Raw genomic sequence first — 15,136 nt, 5'->3', positions numbered from 1 at the left:
GAAAAAGAAAAAAAGAAAAAGAGAAAAAGAAAAAGAAAAAGAAAAAGGAAAAGAAAAAGAAAAGCCCAAAAATCCATGGTAGGGGGTTTGGAATTAGATGATCTTTAAGGTCCTTTCCAGCCCAAACCATTCTATGATTCAATGAAAATCTAAATTCTTTTCCTGGGTAGGATAGGAAGGCTTAAATATATACTGTTATATTGGCAAAGCGTAAAAATACATTCTGTACAAATACATACAAAAATTCAACATCTGAAGTTAAGTTTAAGTTTCCTTTTGAGTCCTGTCACGAGTTACCTACATAGTTTCGAAAAAGGAAAAAAAATCCACTTAGGAAAAAAAAGAGGAAAAAAACATAAAAGAGTGATAAGATTAAATCTGTGCTTTAAAGAATGGTTAAGACAACATTTGTAACCACAGGCAGACAAACAGCAAATTCAGTGACTAAAGAGAAGCATATTATATGGAATTAATGGCTGAGAAATGCACTGAAAACCTCAAGTCATTAATAGTGAATGCACATCTCACATGTACCCAAGGTTTTGAAGGCAATCTGTGAAATAGCACCAAATACACACTAAAAAGACTTTTTAAAAATCCAGATCACAAAGCCTTTTGCCTATAAAATATAGAATTATTCATAGCTATTGTCTTGAAGAATTTTCTTTTGTATTTCCCATGAAGCTATTTCCCAATAGTTGGTGTGAATTTTAAATATCCAGATATATCCACAAAATTGTGTGATACCTATTATTGTGATGGACATGTAGTTCGAGTGCCCTACAGAAACCATTTGTGGCCAGTAGACTAATTATGGTCTAGAACAGTAACACTGTAATGGAAAGCCAGCTGGAAAAAGGTTAAGGATATATAAGGTTTATGAGGGATCATCAGAGAAACCTGCACTTGGCAAAATAATATATTATCTAACCATAAATAAATTGAGGCCTTTCCATTTTATCTTTAATTACATGAACCTTAGTGGTGGTTTTGCTGTGTTTCCAGCTTCCTGCGTTTTGCTGGCAGGATGTGCTGTTACTCACTTTTTGACATAGTGTGACATAGGTCAATAGAAAACACCAGCTCTCCAGAATCAGGAAGCCACGTTTCATCCTTAGGTAGCACTTTTTCCCTTCGAGGACCTCAAAGTGTTTCAAACGCATTAGTTAATTAAGCTCAAAATACTACATGCTATTTCACTATCAATTTTTAATTAGAACATGTGCAAGAGGGAGTGCTGCTTAAGAAAAATCAATGGCTCCTTAGGAAGTAGTTTAGTATGACATACATTTGAGAGATAACCCCTCCACGCATCACCTTCCCTAAAGACTCAATCTTGATTAAACATACAAGAACAAGCCCCTCCACTGCCCCTGCGGGGACTTAGTTGGATGTTCCCTGCAATGCACAACACAAACTACAACTACTGGCCACAGCTGGAGGCTGAGGGTCTTTGAAAGGCCCTTGAAAGTTTTTCTCTGGCACACACTTTGCTCAAAGTAGCCCATTAAAGAGGAACAGCACCCTATTCATATAAGAAGGGTAAAAAAAAATAAACAGTCAACTGTCAGCTGAGGAAAAAAACAACTGTATTTTGCTTTGCTTTGCCTTTTTTTAAATGAACACGATCTTTATTTGTTTATAAAGAATAAAAAGTGATGGTAATTACCCACAACAGTAGCAAACCACAAACCTCTCCCTGTAGGAGGTTTTTTTCCTTCTTTCAATTATTTTAATCCATCACTAAAGATATTGCATATATTTTACCATTCACTTTATGTGGTATAAGGTGTTACTTCTGTCTGTTTTCACCATGATCCCTACTTCCAGATGACCGGAAGCTCTGGTATCAAGAAGATGCCAGAATATTTTGCATAAAGTTCAGGAAATATCTATCAGAGAGGAAGCAGTAATCTGTTTAACAAGAAAAGAAATACATTAACCTCTTATATCAGGTATCAAGATAACAACTTACTCTAAGAATCAAAGAACTATAGCTAGAAATTAAAGTTGATTATCAGTAGAACACTTGGGTGGCTTCAAGATATGAAGCAGCAAAAGAAAGAAGGTATCTCTTTTAAAGTACTTACCTACAATAGTCACATTATAGTTGAGTGTGACAATCAAAAATCCCAGCGAGTCCCAGCGCTCCATGTTCGAACAGGCTCAAAACACTCCCAGCTCCTGATGTCCTAACAATTTTGTCATTTCCAAAGGAGGATAGAACTAGATAGGGAAGAAAGAGGACGGGAAAAGAGGATGAAGGGGAAAAAAAAAAAAGGAAGGAATTTTTGTGAAGGGTCAAAGATGGAAATCAGAAACCCAGCCACAACAATGTATTGATGAAGGATTATTTTGATGATTTGAACAGGACTGTTAGATTTGAATGTTGGAAAAAATCTTCTTAAGGCTTTAACAGTTTGTCTTGCAAAAGCTCCAGCTTGTCAGATCCAATTGCTCCTACCTCTTGTGTGGATCCTCTGTCCAGACAACTGCAAGTGGACAAACAACAACAGGAGTGATCTCTGCCATTGTAGACTATTCTTACCCTCCCGGGGCATACCAGCCTCCTGGCATTGCTGAGATATTTCAGTGGTGAAAGACAAGGAGAGAGGAAAAAATAGCATAGACCAGGAAATAACGGAGACCTCTCTGTCTCCCCACAAGAATTGCAGATGAATAATGGAAGGAAAGGGAGTAGATAAGGGTGAGCATCCCTGTGTTTGAAAGGCAATTTCAGTTCACTGGAAGCTATCCCATTGCAATTTCCCAAAATCATTTTGTTTCTAAATCACAGCCTCCCTGACAGAACACCATGGCCCTGTCAATCACAGCCACACCAAATTTTCCTCTGTGTGCTGAGCTAGGCAGCAGGCTGAGCCTCCCTGCTGGCATGACATAATACAGGGGAAGCTTTAAAAAAATAAACCCAAGGGTGTGGCTGTTTTTCAAGATGCCTCAAGTCACTTACTTTTAATTTATATTAGTTCTTTCTGCTGAAACTGCTTGGTACTCTGGACATCACTCAAAAGATCCTTGGGCTACCTGACCAGCATTCTGAAACCCCAGCAGCCCCTCAGCAGTGATGGAGTGAGCTTCCCCCTTGGAGCAGGATGCCTGCGGGGTCAGCAGTCCTTGAGTGCAAGGTGCAACTCCACAGCATGTCCTTGACACTGTGTGACTGTGCTGTACACCAGGAAAAAAGCAGGGGTGAAATAACGCTCCCAGCTTTTCTTTCCTCACCCCACTTCACCAAATTCCCTTGGGGAAAGTTATCTACCACCATCTCCCACTAGCTATGGGATGTTACTCTGTCCTTTTTAATCTGTGCTGTGATAGGGACAAACATAATGTGGACACTTAGTCAGGAAATAGTATCAGTCACTAGAAAAACAGCTGAAGAGGGAGTCTATGTGTGATACAGCAAGGGAGAAAAGTGATGTCATGACATGCTGACACCTGCAGGGTGCTGACAGCCCAGGCACAGGCAAGGTGAGTTGGCTCAGAGCAAGGTATATGCTGATACTGCATGACTTATGGGCTTTGTGACTAGGCTAAGCTTTATAACTGATCACATGGATAAAAGGTAAAACTAATAGTTTAATGAAGTGAAATATATCTGTACAAAGTCCTTCTCCCCAGCTCTCTGCTCACAGGCCTTGCAAAGCCTTGGGAGACCACACTGAGGATCCTTTCTGTAGTAAGCCCCATCCCAAGGAAACCCTAAAAGTGGGGTTTGAAAGGACAGCCCTTAAAAACACTTTATCCATTATCTGTGTAAAGAGATTTTTAATTGCGGTAGTAAAAAAAAAAAAAAAAAAAGAGTTTTCTTGGTTTCAGAATTGATTTATGCAAAATATTTGCCAATCAACCATTTCTTCTGTTACCAAGTTTTATTTATGGTGTATGATGATGGCTTTAGCTTCACTTCCCCTCACACACACCCCCAACTCACCCTTTTTTTTTATTTTTTCCTTTTTTTTGTTTTCCCTCCTGAGACATATGTGTGTGAGAAGTATGGGAAGAAGGGAAAGCTGTAGGAAGGGAAAGAGAAAGGATGCAAATGGACAAGATATAAATTATGCTGAGATAGAAAGGTATTCCTGGTTAAACATCCTTTGTCAAAAATAAAGTCAGGAATGCCAAGATGGTGGCAGGATATGAATGCTCAGCAGCTGCATCCACACAATAGACTATAAATTGTCTCTGACAATAGTGCCAGTTAAAATATCCTTGCTCGTTGTTGCTGTGAGACCTCTACCATTTGTGTAACAGGGATAACAGCTAGGAATTTAAGCCTCCAAACCATTGCCTGTGGAACTATACCAGTCAAAAACATCTGATATCCCATGGCATGGATGTCCTGAGGTAGGATGGCCCATTTTCTTCTAAAAGAAAACAAGAACCCTCCAGACTCAAAATGCAGCTCTAGCTTAGGTCAGAAAGCCTGAATTCTATTTAAGCTCTTCCAGACAACTTTATCCTTTTTCTTTTAGCTTTTCTAGATAGCTCATATCCTACTTGAATCCAAAATTTCTCCTTTCTGTGGTGTGTCCTCTACCCAAGTCCCTGTCATCAGTCCCAACTTTAGGCTCCAGGCAGACATGGTTGTTATAAAATGTTTGGTCTCCACAAAACAACAGGCTTTAGTTTCTTCATCCCTTGGCTCAGCACTATCTTTCAGTTCCCATCTGAAGATATTCACCATACAATTCCCCTTGTTTACTACTTATCTTCAGCTGTTCCCTGTAGTCCCTGTTTGTCTGTAAAGACTGTAAAGAAATAGGGAGAGCAATATTACAGACATGGATGTAGCAGAGGGACTCCAGCTCCACAGTGCCACCAGTTGGTTTGGCACCATCTTCCACATCAGAGGACAGGCACGTGTTGCACAGCCCCATCCCTCCACCCATGCTCCAATACTAGAATCTCACAAACAACTCTTCCCAGGCTATAAAGTTGTCAAATGTGTGAACTTCCACTGGATTCTAATTAAATAAGAGAGGCAGGTAGAAAACACTGAAATGGTTTTGGGTAAAGTTAGACTTTGAAACCCAGCAGTATCTTATCACATCTGAATTTAGGAGGAGCCCTAAAAACCACTGGAAAGATTTCAGAGACCAACAATGAAACATAAGAAGATGCAATTAAATCTATTTTAAAATTCACAACTGCTGTCCACATTTCTGACCCCTTACCACAGATCTAAGGGTTGATCCTGCAAAAATTTCACAGGTGTGATTCTATCATTGTGAATGACCCACTGAAACATTCTGAACTGCTGGAACTGCACCTCACTGCAGTGTGGACCTCTGTCACACCCCTAAGCTTAGACCTGGCTTACTTGGCAGAAAGCCCAGCAAAGACACTTCAGCTAGACTTTGGCTCAGAATGATATCCAGAGGTAAGGTACAGTCAGCTTGAAGCCACTTCAGGGCTTCCCAATCTGGGATCAAATCAATCACCTGAAGGATTCCACAATCTACATCACACATCAAAAAAACCCCAGAAACTAGAGGTAGTCCTCTGGCATAGCAAATCCCAACTACATCTGTCTTATCCAGTCAATACCTACAATAATGACACAAGTGGGAGTTACTAAGGGAGACTGCCCCCTACAAAACAACTGACAATGAAGCAACCTCCCTCTTCCAGTTTAATTAATGTTGAGGCAAAATAAGCCAGCATAGCAGCTTCCCTTATACAGAAAGAGATCTGACATTTTAGTCTAGGTTCTTTAGCAGATCATTATTTAAGAAATAAAAAACACAGATGCATATCTAATATTTTAGAGTCTAATTTTAAAACCTATTTAGAATTTTTCTAACTAGAAAAATTAGTGATGTACTAGTAAATGATGTATTAGTGACAAATCTTGCAGTAAAACTAGCTCTTCTGAAGGTGATCTGTAAATTCAGGGGGAGAGGAGGAATCTATTTGCAAGGGATAGTAAACAGTAAAAGGCAATTTATCTTGATGGCCTTATTTTTAAAATTAGAGAAATACAGCAGAAGGGGGAGAGAAAGAAACAAGCTGGACATGAAGGATAAAGAAGTAGTAGGAAAAGCTGTCCAGAACAAATGCTCTTTTTAAGACACACATAATACATACACCTGTCAATCTTCAGAGCACACACATAGTGAAGGAGCCAGCACAGCATGGAAAGGCCCTGCTTTACACAGGCACATGCAGGACTGCACACTTATATTCCCTGGGACCTCTGTCCAGCTGCCCCTCGGATATCCCTGCAGGAGTATGTTTGAAAGCAGCATCTCTCCAAAACAGCCATTGTAGCTACACAGAGATGGAGAAAGCAAGAAAATTATAACTCCAGCTGCAGGGCTCTAGAGCCTACACACACTGAGGAAGGGGAGAGGTGAGTGTTTTCCATCATGAACTCTTAAGTGGAGAGCGTAAACAACGTGCTCCTACTCCCCCCACTGCTCCACCTCTAACCCCTGATTACCCGAAGGTGGCACAGCTCAGGGCAAGGAAAGGAAACTTCCAATGAACTCCCATTCCTCTTCCCCTTCCCCTTCTGTCTGCCTTCCACTCTCAAGAAGGAGCTACAAACACACATGCTCAAATATATATAAATGCCTAAGCGTTTATATGCATGTGTCTGAAACAGTCCAGAAAGACCTCCAGAACAGTGAAGTTCAGCTCATTTTTAACTGCTCATATTGATTGGACTCAATCTTGTGACTTCCACAGTAGCTCAGTCATCTCAGATACATAAGCCTGGTAGTGCCTCACATGTGTCGGGATGTCTCATTCTCTTCCTCTACTAATTTAGTCAATCTAAAAAAAGACTATGTTTTACTGCATGCTCTTAAGGATTTAGACCATTCTCTTACTTTGTCTCAACCAGAGCCCCTTACTATAAATATTTGAAGGTTCAGAAAGCTTTCTGAAGGGAACCTGCTTCTAAGACGACAACAAATGGAAAAAGCAGACTTTCTTCAGACTTTGGTTCAGCAACATCAAAGCTATTCAGCCATTCGACATTTCAAGACTGCTCCGAAGGAAAATTAAGTAATGGGAAATATTTTCTCATTCAGGAGCTCAGGGCCAATTTCTTCAAAAGTATTTAATTTACTAAGTAGTAAAAGTACAAAGTGAGTCCATGGGATTTTCAGAAGCATATTATTAATATCTGCTTAACTCCCACTGAAATAGGTAGCTACATGAATACATTACATTATTACTGAAATTTGCTCTGCTGTAACTGAAAAAAATCTTGCATAACAGAGGTTCCAGCTATTTTTTAAATTTTGCACTTAACATTTGACACAGAGTTTTACACCTACCTTTTTTCACAGTGCAAATGCAAATCTGAAAGTTTGGAAAGTTTAAGGATCATATATTTTATGACAATGCTGGTGATTTCATGTTGCATTAGTGCCCAACGTCTGGCTCTAAGGAAAGGCTGAGTTCTTCCCTCAATCAGGTCCACACACAGCAATGTTGAGGCAGGCAATAAGCACTGTGTGCTGAGATCAGGGAAATTGTTTAAATAAGAAAAATGCCTTAAGTAATTGGGAAACAAATTTCATAATAAATAGAGGATGGCAATTATATCTTTGGCTCACCATGCTTTAAATTTAATACTTATGTGCTATTGCTTCTAAGTATGAATATTGCTAGGACTGTGGAGAGCAAATAGATCCCTGTTCGCAACATAGACAACAAAAGGGGTTACTGTGTCACTTCTGGATTTCAGCAAATAAATCTGTCATCTTAGATTTAACCTACAGGCAGCTACTGTGGAATTAAAATAAGAGTTCTTTACACCTTCTTGTATTTCACAGCCGATCATTTTAAGAAACAAACCCCATACTGTTGTCTATTGTTATTGAACACAGACACTGCTTTTTCTTTTGCCATGGACAGATGCATTGTAACTACGTGGTCATTAATCCAAGTCCTGGGCACCATGGGGAAAAGGCTAAACTAACATAGAAATGAAAGAAGGGAGCTGAAAAGAGAAATGGTATTTTTTCCCCACTTTATTTCACATACAGTTTAAACTTCAGGAACCACTGCAGGCAGTACCAACCGTGGATTTCTTCTCTCATGTGAAGAAATGTCATTTTCAAGTCAAATTCAGGAGTCAAAAGGTATATTCTTTTAAATCTCACCTGCATATTGAAAATATGGCTTTAAATAAATAAAAAAGCTGCATCTTGTGCGTAATAAAGTCCTCAACCAGAAAAGTATTTCTGTCTAAAAAGAATGTGTACTTTTATCATACTGTTTCATAATGAGAAACTTTGATCTTCAGCTGTGTTTAACGAACAATGAAGGGAAAATCTATTATTCCTCATAGGTGCTACTCACAACTTACTAGAGGAAAAAAAAATATTTTTGCATCAATATCAGGATGTACAACTTATGTATGTGCATCTGGTTATAGGATATCATTTATAGGACAATACGTAATTCAGTTTTTATACCTCATCTTGATTTTATGAAGTTTGTTTTGACCTTAAACCATGACCTGTTAATAGTCTGTTTATTAAAGTTTAATGTGACTCTGTAAAAGTCCTTTAAACAAAGTTCACATAGGTAAACCTTCACAACATAAGGAAAAAAACGCCCAAACTTTTATTTCAGGATTTGAATTTTGCACACCCCCCCCCAAACATTTGCTTTACAATTACAGCCCTACCATGCCAGCTGCCTACAGTTTCCATGATTTCTGCTTTGTTTTATTCCAAGAGCATTTTTTAATAATCATTGCTAAAGAGCTCGAAACATAGTTGGCAGTACACAAGGAATTTCTTTGTTAAATTGCAATAGTAGTCATACTCTATGTATTCTACCAACCAGGATTTTTCATTTTAAAGAGAAGAGCATCATAAACTTCAGCTTCATAGCTCAGTCCTTAATAAAATGAATAGGACTGCAACACACGACTCTCACCCATGCATTTGAAAATTTTTACCATAACCTCAAAATATGGATCCTGAAGGATTTATTCTCATGGTTTAGAGAGCAAAAGAAAACAGACAAGAGTGGAATTCCCCACAGGACCCACCCCCAAGGCAGGCTGCAGCTGGGAATCCACCAGCCCTCCTTGCTACTCTGGAGCAGCTCCTGACATTGTCCAGAGGCAGGGAAATCTCACGTGATAAATACAGACATCGGCAAATGTCATAGTGGGGTCAAAGAGCAGAGAGCATAGGGAGAATCTGGTAGGAAAGTGAACCACTGCATAAATGTACAAGAACACCAATTTAGATCCTGGTTGTTTTTAAACAGTTTGAGTCTGTTTTCCATGAAACAGGAGGGATTATTGATTATGGTCCATTTACTTACTCACCACTCATACAGCACTGTAGTCTTTCGGTTGCCTGTGCTGCTGGCACACAGAGTAAACTGCCTCACATTTCTAAACTTGCTCTTCTTAAGCTTTGTTCCAAAGGTAGTTCCCCCCAAGACTTGAGAAACATCTCCAGTCGATCAGGTTTTGCCTCAGCCAAATCTTTCAGATCACCTGGGTAAAGTGAGCCCACTCCAAGATATCAAACAGTTTCCAATGAAAATTCTTTCAGTACCAATAACAGAAATGAAATTTCATTACTATGGCAAGCCAAGAATGCAGCACACAAAGACAAAATAGAACCATTAGCTCAATCTTTCCACCTCCTCTGCATTATGACAGATACTTTGCCATTTCAATTGAATCTACAAAATTGCTACCAATTACTGTGTTCCTGACACTATTAAAAACTGTATTAATTCTTTTAACTGGCCACAGATATTTATGGATATATTCCCTGTGACCTACATTGTGCCTCCTAACTGCTGGTACTATTTCAGTTTCTCTATTTTTTTCCTTATTTGTTACATTTTGCTGCTTTCTTTTTTTTTGCTACCATCATTCCCTTCATGGGAAAAAAAATATTTAGGACATCCTAAACCTCTTACGAAATACCTGAAAAAAACAATTGTTTAAGTACATTAACCCACACAATTTGCCAATGATGTTTTCATTTCTGCAGAATCAATCCTATAAATCCCTAAATAGAATCATGGTATATGATATACCTGCATTCCTGAATATAACTGTATTCTCTTATGTACATGACAAATGAAGTTATGTCATGTTTATGTATATCTAAAATGATTGAACTTCCCTTCAACAACAAAATTAATTTATATGCAAAAATATAGATTTTGAAATGTTATAGCACCTTACATCTTTGATAATCAGCATGAGTGCTTCAGGACATGTTTAATCTGCATTCCCCCATAGCAATACTGTGGTTTCCCCACATTTAGTCAGGAAGATAAAGGGTTTGACTTTATTGTTACAGCTACTCATATATTGACTCACCCTCCCTTCAGTGGTTTGTGGTAGAATCCCCTAGACCCCTATTTCTGATCTGCAGGAATTCCTGTCCCAGGTTGCAATGCTCCAAAGTAGGCAAAGGTAATTTTCAGGTCAAATAATGTGCCCCCTTACCCTTCCTTCCTTCCTATGTTCAGTAATTACATGATTCATCCCTCAGGTTTAGAGGTTTCAACTCCTCTAACACTGATGAAATAACCCTGTTATGCCTTGGGTGAGCTCAGTGTTTCAGTTCAGCTCTACCTCTGCTCTTGGGGCTGGTGGTTGTTACACAGTTGTAAATGACAAGACTTCCATCTTCTCTGGTCACTGATTTAATGCACACAGCCCACTATATGCACTGTTGAACTATTTGCAGATTAATCAAAGAAACCAGGTCAGGCTGGATGGGGCCTTGAGCAACCTGGACTAGTGGAAGGTTGGCAGGCACATGGCAAGGGGGTTGGAGCTAGATGATCTTTACAGTTTTTTTCCAATCCAAACCATTCTATCATTCTGTGGTTCCATGAAAACCCACTGGCTACCAATCCTGCTCTGCTCTGAAAAGCAAAAGAAAAGATTTTGCAATTTCTGATGTAGCCTCCAAATTCCATGTTACCAATTATCTGTGTAATCTAACACTAAGAGCAGCATTGCTGCTAATGCAAAAGTCAGCTACTGGAGCAGGGAGGAGACTCAACTAGGTCTGCATAAAAATGCCAGGAGGTCTGGCCAGCATGCTGGTCCTGAGACCTGGCACAGCCCACGGTCACAGGAACAGCATAGGAGGAGGCCAGGCAAGATGGGGAGGCCAATGCATCAGGTGGATTCAGAGCTGTAAATCTGTGTTAGGTTAGAGATGCACTGGGGCTGCCCAACCATACAGACCCAATTTCACTTCACTGTGTTGTGTACATAAACTGGTAACACAAACCAGCATGGATCTGCAGAATCTGATGATTTCAATGCCCAGGCTTCAGGCTGCAAGGATGAGGGTAAGGAACTTGTGGCCACCATGGGAACCTTGACCTCCTCACCTGCTTCCTTGGCCTCGGTGCTGCCTCAGCCCTCTTCCCCCACTCCCCTGCATTACCACGTTATATTGCATTTCAGCCCAACTTCCCTGCAAGTGTACCTCAGGTCTTATAAAGTGTTGACAAGGTTGGGGTTTTCTGTTCAAATCCTGAGCAACCCTGCATTCAGGAGAACACAGGACATTCACCAACAGATGCTGAAACTTTTTGTAAGGACACTTTATGAAGAAAAAAAGCTGAGGGAGACAGATTAGAGTCTGCTGAAGACATCAAAGTCACAGTTTTCTTCTGTTCCTTGTGCCCTCAATCCTCTAAATCTCTGAGTTTATACTGCAAGTGTTGGAAACTTGTAAAATTTCTTACAAATACTGGTGATTTGTAAAATGTTCATTGCTCATGTAACACGATGAAGGGCAGGGCCAAAACCTGCAATCTTGTATCATTGAATTCACCTATTCTTAGTAATTCACAGAATCCAGATAAATGCATTCCTCAGGGGGACAAACAACAGGTCCAAATGACACTAAAATAATTGCTTTTTCTATTAGCAACTGCCACAGAAATTCCTTATCTAATACAATTAAAACCAAAAATAAATGCTCGCATGCACACTCCCATACTGAATTGTCATGGAAAATTTAGCTCAAGTCTGAAATTACAAAAAAAAATCAGAAATGGAAAAATTAAGATGCTGATTTTCAATCTATGTACTTCATAGAAAATTTAAAACTGAGTTCTTGCCCTGGTTTCTTTTTCTAGCAGAAAGTTGTTTTATAAAAGTTAAAATAAAATATTGCAGCTGGGTATCAGACATCTAAGCACACAGATCCAGCTAACACGTGGTTTAGCTATCTGCATGCTTTAAGGGGCAGAACAACTTTGTTCTGCCACATGCCAGCGAAACAGAGCAGAACAAAAAAAGCCTTTCTGATGTACTGCAATGACAGGTCACCAAAGAAAAGCAATGATTTCATGGTCTAGATTTCTCACAGGTCAGAAACACTGACAATGTTTTCACTGAGATTCATTATTAAATGGGGAAGCAGAAGAATCAGGCCAGTCCTTTGTTCACTGAAGCTCAGTGTCAGGGTGACATGACCATAATTTCTCTACATGAATTCAGTACTGTGCCTTTATGCTTTGTAATATTTATTTCTGAATAAATACTTCAGCTGAAGGAATAATTGATCCAAAGTCTTAAATCCAAGCAGAATTGGGCAAACACTTTACCTGACAGTATTCAAAAGTATCAAGATACACCCAACTATTTTCCTAGGTTACAAGAATCATTCCTCTAGTTTCTCAGAGGACAGATTTAGAATAGGTGCCCTATAAAAGACTGCTAGAGTACATATTCAAACTGTGGACTCATTCCTACGGTAAAATGTAAGATACAAACCTGTTGTCAGTAATAAACAAGTTAAATATTTAATGGTACAAATGCTGGTGGTGATTGAGACATTTAAACCATTTTCACTTCTGTGCAAAGCAACTACATAAATAAGTTGGAAGATAATTTTCCCTCTCTATTAAAAACTATGCTATGGATAATGCAGAATTACTTAACTACAGTAGACTTGGGTTTGGGTTGTTTTTATTTGGGGAGGTATTGTCTACAATTTTTCTCACCCTCCCACCCTGTGACTTCAAAAGTGTCACTGACAGGTATTGGAAAGTGTCACAAACAGGAGACTCTCTTTACCCCTCTCTTTACCCAACATTCATAGTGATGAAGCCCCACAGCAGCATCAGTTACACCCTGCAGCTTTTGTTCTTAACAGGAGCTCTTCTACCTTGTCTTTTTTTTTTTTTGTAAAGTCTACACCAAATATTACTGATCATATTCTAGTAGTTGACAAAGTGTACTGAGCTTTTGCCTACGCAGGATGACCTTTTCCTTTAAGGCCACAAAAGGAACAGGATGTTTTTATGTAAGTAAGGTGACCACCAATACTTTCCAAACACTGCTAGATCGTGTATCAACACCAAGATAGTTCTGCCTTCTAATGCATGATGTTCATGCATGCCCATCATGTTACCTGGTGTATGTATTTTACAAGTTCTTCTGTGCCATTTTGCTCAGTACAGCCTAGTCTTCCTCCTCCTAGGATCTATGGCAAAACAATCTGCATATCCTGTCCCATTGAAGGAAGACAATAATTCCTTAAGCTCTTTGCCCAAGAAATTAAACATCATCACACTACTCCAGGTATCATCAATGCCTGTTGGTATTGACAGCACAGAAGGTACATTTCCCAATCTTTATTTCCTGGATTATTTGAAAACAATGTACATCTAGTTGTGCCTCATAACCCTTCTAGCACATCAATCCCCATCTTTTTGGCCTTTCCTTTTTCTACAGAAGAACGCTTCACTTGCCTGAAATACGTGAACAAAAAGCATGTGGCCACAAGATGATCTGTATTGTTTCAATATAAGACAGCAAGTGTACCACAGCTGCCAGTTCCCAAGATACTGTTTCCATGGAGAATAATTTGTATTACCATCTAAAATACAGGGGCAGGAAAACCCAGAGGCAGTGAAGCAAGGAAACATGCAGGGAAGAATTAGCTCTAGATTTAAGTATACCATGGAATCTCTTAGGTGAAGGTGATGTCTTACTCTAATGCCTGTTTAGTTAAGCCCTCATGAGTAAGTCTTCATCTGCTTTTTGAGGATTCACTTCACTGCCAGTGAATTCAAAGAGGTGGCAGTGCTAGTTCCAGAGATTTTCCAGCTTTGAAGTTCTACTGCGTTAGTTACCACAGCATCCCAGTCTGTGTCCAAGATGCAAGGAAAAAAGGTCTGAAACTAAACTATGTAAGTACATTAAGTAAACTATGTAAGTACATTGTGAAATTGTATTTCACAATATACAACTTGCGACATTTTGTTGTCATTTGCTGCTCTCCATCCATAGAGACCATTGACATCTTCCTAAACCATCTATAGAGACCATTGACATCTTCCCAAAAGATACTGCCCAGAGCCTTGAGCGAGCTTTACAAACTCTTTACAGCGATTCTGGACAACTCATATAGGAAACACAGGTATACTGTCACCTATCACCACACCAAGGAGCTTGCTTAGAATATCATCACCAAAGAATATCTCCAGCTGTAACAGTTAATCTCTGCTGATAATGCTGAAACATATGGTGTAAAGGGCATGAAAAAACAACCCTCTTTTTTCACAATAAATTGCATCAGACCAACTATTCTAGAAGGAACAAAAGAAATGCAGTCTACCTGTACTGGTCTGTCACCTGACTTTCTTCAATCTGCCATCCTGTTGGCTTCTTCCTTTAATGGGAAGAGCCCAATGATTCAGGTCAGGCAACAGAAGTAAACTCAAGCAAGGCTTTCTTGGCTTCATCAAATCATACAAAGGCTTGAGTTGGAAGGGACCTTACAGATCATCTAGTTCCGATTCCCCCACCATGGGCAGGGACATCTTCCACTAGATCCAGTTGCTCAGGGCTTCATCCAACCTGGCCTTAAAAACTGCCAGGGATGGGGCATCCACAACTTCTCTGGGCAACCTGTTCTAGTATCTCACTGCCCTCAATGCATTCAGTCATTTTCAAGCTGTGGTTCCACAATTCATCAGTTACTTTTTGTGGATTCTCGTAAGAAGATCCAGAAAAGCAGGTTCACACACACAATGAAACAATCCTTTTCAGCATATAATCTATGTCTGCTAATGATTCCTTACAATCAGCAGCTTTTCTTCTAAATCTTGTTTCCCTTTTTAAAGCACTTTCTCC

The 15,136-nt window shown here is 39.5% G+C and overlaps 1 protein-coding gene across 1 annotated transcript in view; it reads right to left on the bottom strand.

Moving 5' to 3' along the window:
* GJD4 (gap junction protein delta 4) overlaps positions 1-2,276 on the bottom strand; it is a 5,383-nt gene extending 3,107 nt beyond the window's left edge. The window contains exon 1 of the mRNA XM_027686968.1: positions 2,091-2,276. Coding sequence (XP_027542769.1) covers positions 2,091-2,154 — 64 coding nt within the window. The 5' untranslated portion in view covers positions 2,155-2,276. The remainder of the gene's footprint in view (positions 1-2,090) is intronic.
* Between the last annotated feature and the right edge of the window lie 12,860 nt (positions 2,277-15,136).

The sequence above is a fragment of the Neopelma chrysocephalum genome, unplaced genomic scaffold (assembly GCF_003984885.1).
Source record: "Neopelma chrysocephalum unplaced genomic scaffold, ASM398488v2 Primary Assembly neopelma1_72, whole genome shotgun sequence".
In the NCBI taxonomy this organism is placed as follows: Eukaryota; Metazoa; Chordata; class Aves; order Passeriformes; family Pipridae; genus Neopelma; species Neopelma chrysocephalum.
This window is presented reverse-complemented; position numbering and strand designations above follow the sequence as displayed.